This window comes from Nuphar pumila, chromosome 5, assembly GCF_984573655.1.
Source record: "Nuphar pumila chromosome 5, dmNupPumi1.hap1.1, whole genome shotgun sequence".
NCBI classification, from domain to species: domain Eukaryota; kingdom Viridiplantae; phylum Streptophyta; class Magnoliopsida; order Nymphaeales; family Nymphaeaceae; genus Nuphar; species Nuphar pumila.
Genome location: NC_143253.1, coordinates 20603863 through 20609179, shown reverse-complemented (window position 1 = coordinate 20609179; position 5317 = coordinate 20603863). Strand labels below are relative to the sequence as shown.

General features: G+C 41.1%; 1 protein-coding gene across 2 annotated transcripts; it reads right to left on the bottom strand.

The window, feature by feature from the left end:
• Window positions 1–1660: 1660 nt before the first annotated feature.
• On the bottom strand, window positions 1661–4853 carry LOC149837049 (gamma-glutamylcyclotransferase 2-2-like). 2 transcript variants are annotated; one of them, XM_090005781.1, is made up of 9 exons: window positions 4623–4853; window positions 3348–3468; window positions 3185–3261; window positions 2833–2889; window positions 2690–2746; window positions 2564–2604; window positions 2381–2452; window positions 2193–2272; window positions 1661–2028 (listed from the first exon to the last, which is right to left on the bottom strand). In XM_090005781.1, the coding sequence occupies exons 2-9, from the start codon at window positions 3454–3456 to the stop codon at window positions 1868–1870; spliced, it is 654 nt and encodes a 217-aa protein (XP_089861907.1). In that variant the 5' UTR covers window positions 3457–3468; window positions 4623–4853; the 3' UTR covers window positions 1661–1867. The 2 variants fall into 2 exon arrangements, with proteins under 2 accessions (XP_089861907.1, XP_089861908.1); XM_090005782.1 differs by having other exon boundaries at window positions 3348–3465.
• Window positions 4854–5317: the final 464 nt, after the last annotated feature.

Sequence of the window (5317 nt, the reverse complement as noted above, 5' to 3'; positions counted from 1 at the left end):
GGGCGGGGCGGGAATATTGCGGGGAAAAGTGGTTGGGGTGGGGTTGGGGCGGGGATGAGGCGGGCATCGTGGCAGGGACGGGGCAGGGCAGGGAAAAGTGCACTTCCATCCCTGCCTCCACCCCCGGACGGGGATGGATTTTAACCTTCGTCCCTGCCTCCATCCCCGTTTCATACCCTTCATCCCCGGTCCAAACGGGGCGAGGTGGGGCCCCGCTTTCCCCCTGTCCACTGTCATCCCTAGTTTTGTGCCAAGATCGCAACTTGGCATGCGGGCCCCTCTTTCTTTCCAATCTGAAATGGTTTCACGTGATTTGGTTCTTTGAAATCGCCGGCAGTCTGATATTTTGCACGAAATAGTGTTTGCATAGCAACGGTGGACCTCTCTCTCTCTCTCTCTGCTCCATGCACGCAGTACAGTGTTTGCATAGCAACGGTGGATCCTGCAGTCAGTACCTCGTGAACCCCAGTGTTTCCGTGGCACGCAAAGGCGCGGGTAGTGACGGAATAAAATGGTATTCCTATGGAGCTACAAGTATAACTTTTTCAATTACAATTGGTTCTTTAGATTAAGGACTAATTAACTCAGCAAAGGCAAGATCCCAAGTCACCAAACGATCAATGTTTGTCTCGCATCTAAACGGTTTCGGGTGAGTGGGGATCTGAAATCTCTGACAGACTGATATTTTGTCCAATAGACAGTATCGGGTCAGAGCTTGCTCATGGATTCTACGCCTTGTATATGGGTCCCACATCTTTTTTCAGAGCTCTTAATGCTCTGGATGAACGGCATCTAAGGTCTTCAAAATGAAAGGCTGAAAAAAACAGTTCTTCCATGGCATTTGTCCATAGATTTGGACCTCTCTCTCTCTCTCTCTCCATGTGGTCAACATGGTCGTTTCTTGGGTCTTGCATGGCTTTGGGACCAGAAATCAGATGCAAAATTTCGGACTATTGGAAGATAAACTGATATCCCACAGAAAAAAAATCAGAGTTCAGACTATTGGTTCTGCGAATATGCTTCTGGCTCCAAATGCCTGCCACTTACACTTGAGCGACAGCTGAACTCGGTTGAATAAAAGAATACACTTAAGGACAATCTCTCTCTTTGGTTGAAAGGCTCATCAGTTGTGCAGGAGGGCTGTTTTGAGTTTGATCTTATTCTCGGCCCTGCTATAATTAGACGCTAAAAAAATGGACTATTTGGAGAGGTTATTTAAGAGTGGTGGTTCATATGGATGGCCAAAAATGATGCTACTTTTCAGGATGTCCCGTTCAACCTTAACCGTTTGGCTCATAGGGTCTTGGCTGATGTGTATGCTATCTTACGCATATATCTCAAAGACCTACCTCTGCCTCCAACCGATCTCATCTAGATGTCTGTGGTCCTTGATGAGTTCTGTTTTGTGTTTGGGTTTTTCTGTTTGTGTAAATGGTGTTTTCATGTAGTGCTGTTGTATTTTGTGCTTGTGGGACTCACCCCTTTGTTGAGTTTCACTTTAAGTAATGTTAAAGTTTGTTTAAACTAAGAAAGAGAGGTTCTGCTCCATATGCATTCCCAAAGTGGGGATGCAAAATACAAAAAGGAGAGCAAAAATGAAAAAAAAATAAACATGAGACTCAATCGCGCCCAAGAATGGATTTTAGTTTTAGGATCAGACTAGTTAGGAAACACGGGGAGTGTGGTATAGAGCAAATGAAAGCTGAGCAGCAACAAAGACAGTTAGAACGCGGATGCAGCACCCTTCTCTCCATCCTATACTTCCATGTTCTGTATGGTTAGTAATATAGAGCAAATGAAAGATGAGCAGCAACCCTTCTCTCCATCCTATACTTCCTGTTCTGTATGGTTAATTGTGTTTGTTGATTCAAGAGTCCATGACGACAGTGGATTCGGCTAGGGGATGGGGATGGATGAGAGCGAATTGGGGTTTGTGATGAGCTGCACTACCAATCTTCTTCTCCATTGACCTTGCCAAGACCTTCCTAACTTCATTTGCCAGCTTAATCACATAATAATCTTCATGACCTGCACATTGTCATTCTAATACATTACTACTGCACCTTGAATGAATGATGATTCCATGGTATGAAAGGAAAACATGGTTTTAGATTGCTTATCTTGACCATGAAAATCAAGAACCGAATTGACATGATTATTAGTGAAGCTTGAATAAGAGGTCTGATCTATACCAATATCAAACATGGCCTTCTCCAACAAGAACAGGTAATCTCTATTGTTTCCGCAAGGTCCAAAAGCCTTTGCAATTTGGCTGGCAAAAAAAAAAAATCCTTCACCAACTATTTTAAGGTAGTAGCAGAGAGGAAAAGAAAATGTATTGAAGACAAAGATCTTGCTCTTCACTTTTAGATCTCTTTACCTTGCCATTTCCTCCAATGGCGCTGGACCCAAATAGTACTTGTTTCCTATTTTGTCTGGAGTGGAAGTAAATCTGCATATAATACCACAGGAGATCTCAGTAAAATCTTTTCCTATAATAATAAGAAAACTTTAAAGCATTCTACTCCATGACAGTAAAAATTCGTGGTTGGAGAGTGCTTACACTAAAACACCCGTTATGGTTGGTGCTAGAACTTGTCCCTCCTGAAAAAATAAAGAAGACTACTGTGATAACCACGATCATATGTTTTTGATTGTGCAAGAAAACCAACTGGAGAAATGCATGTACCTTGTAGAAATCCACATGAATCTTCAGGTCATACTCGCATTCTCTTCTCTCCAAATACTGAAAACATTAACAGCTATTTCAGATTGTATTTTCATTTGTTTCTCTATTACACAAGAAGCAGCAAAATGGTTTTGGATTCTCACAGCCATGGCCTCTTTTTCCTTTTGTATACCTCCTTTAACACAGTAGGCAGCCCCCCACTATCAATGCAAGCAACAGAAAATTGTAGAGTTAGTCCAAACTGGATACCAATTTGAGAAGATAAAAAATGATATTAATTCAAAAATTTCCAATAAACACAACTGATTCAGAATTTGTTTATTTAAAGATTATCAGTTGGCTTGGCCTATGAACATGATTCAATAATTTCGATAACAAAATTCTGGATTCAGCCAGTTTCTGAAAGTTTTGATGATGGTGGTTGCTCAAGTGGCTGAGAGATCACAGAAGTATATAACAAATTGGCAGGACAAACAAGTTTTGCGCTTCACTTACACAGACCGCTCCTTCTACAGCCTCCAATGTGCATGTTCTTGCTGGGCTGTCTGGAGTTCCTCTATGATCTATGCAAGCTGAGATATCAAACAATATACATATGTGAATTAACCCGACACCGAAGCCATAAAATCTGCTTTAGTCGGAAGCAGCAGGAGCTTACCCAGATCAAATACCCGTCTGTAGCCCTTGATGTATCCGATCATTTTTTCATCGTATTTAAATCCAGGGTTCCAGACCAAAGAGCCATAGCCGAAAACCCAGAGAACCATCTTGCTTCCCTACTGAAACATGAATAGAAAATTCAAGTAGTAAGACGACACCGCCTTGAAGATTTGATTACCGAGAACAAGCTCGAAACAAATAACCAAGATCTTTTTAAGACGGAAAAATAACCGACGATGCATGTTTCCTAAACATGAACTAGTACAACAACCAACAGTTAGATGGATATGCAAACCAACTAAAAACCAATTAGCATGATCTAAAAACACTAAAGAACAAAATAAAATGGATCCACCAAAATGGAATAAACAAAAACTGTGATTTCTTAGAGCACCAAAACAGGGGAAAGAAAACTCTTTGTTAAACCCAAGCCAAGTATTTCTCTTTGAAACCTTTTAACCGCGCTCTTGATGCTTCATAAAAGATCAGAGAAAAGGGAAACATCCAAGATAACGGGTTCTTTACTTTTTGACATTAATATAGAAACTAAAAACTTTAAATCAGTACGTCAAGATCAGGGAAAAAGAAGGTTAATGACATAAGAGTACAAATTGATGAAGAGAATCAACATGTTGAGAGGCCAATTTAACAGCCTCAGAGTCGTTACATTTTTTATTCTCTTCAATGGGGAAAACAAAAAAATGAGCAAGATGCATTACTTTGAGAAAGGAAATAACAAAAACCAAAATCTGTGGTTCAATCGTTGTGACGACTAAGTGGGTGATGATGAGAAAGCAGAGCGGGCACAAGAAAACAAGAAGCGAAGAAAACATGAGCATCAAAATGAGGCTTCCTTCTTTCAACAAGAAGGAAGAAGAAAAAAAGGATCCATCAGGCAAATCTCAACCAAAAAAAAAAAAAACAAAGCACCAAAAAGGGAACCAAGCAAGTTTGAAACCAAATGCACAAATTACCCAAAAAGAAGACTCTTTCTTTTTTTATGAGGGCGAAAACCCAAATTTTATGTTGCCCCTTTCTTGAATCAGATTAAAAGGAGAAAAAAAGGGTTTCTTTCTTCTACCGACTCTTGTTAACAAATTTTTTCCCTCTAAATACTGAAAACCCCCCATCCCCATAATTGTTTCTGTCGCAGTCTAGCGTTTGATAGCGGATCTAAACATTTTCCCCCAAACCCATAAAAAGTTTCAGTACAAAATCTCCAGATCATAGAGAGAGAGAGAGAGAGAGAGAGAGAGAGAGATCAAATTCTCACCCACAATGCAGAAGGCACGTGCGAACCAAACCAGAAACACACGTGCGAGCACGACCCTCCTCCCGGCTAGCCCACACCACCACCACCAAGAAGAAGAAGAAGAAGAAGAAGACCAGGCACGTGTGAGAGATCCTTCCCCTCCCTCCGAGACTCTCCACCCGTGCGAGATCCCTTCTTCCCTCTCTCTCTCTTCTCACTCCGGTTTCTGAGATACACCTCGAGAGAGAGAGAGAGAGAGAGAGATGACGCGTCCGTAAACGGGAGAAGGGGGTGGTTTAAATAAAAGAAAGAGTCGATAAATCAAGGGGCGGGATGTTACTACCGTCCACGTATGCATGTGGACATGAACATGATGCAAAGCCCATCATGAATCCATGCATCATCACATGGTTCCCTGTTTAGTGTCCTTCGTTGAATGAAAATATTACGATGTCCTTCGTTGAATGAAAATATTACGATCTCTTGTCATTGTCTAACCCTTTAGGCTAATTGGGGCTTAGTTTGGGATATAAACGGTTCGGAGTTGGGTCGGATGTGCCCAATACCAGATTCAACTAATTGAATTTGAATTTGGATTCTCATGGTGAAAATCTCATACCATGTATTGTTTTTTACATGTAATCATATTCAAATATCCATCAAATCCAGATATTTGTAGAATTCATAAGCAAAAAATCAAAACCACATTCACATCC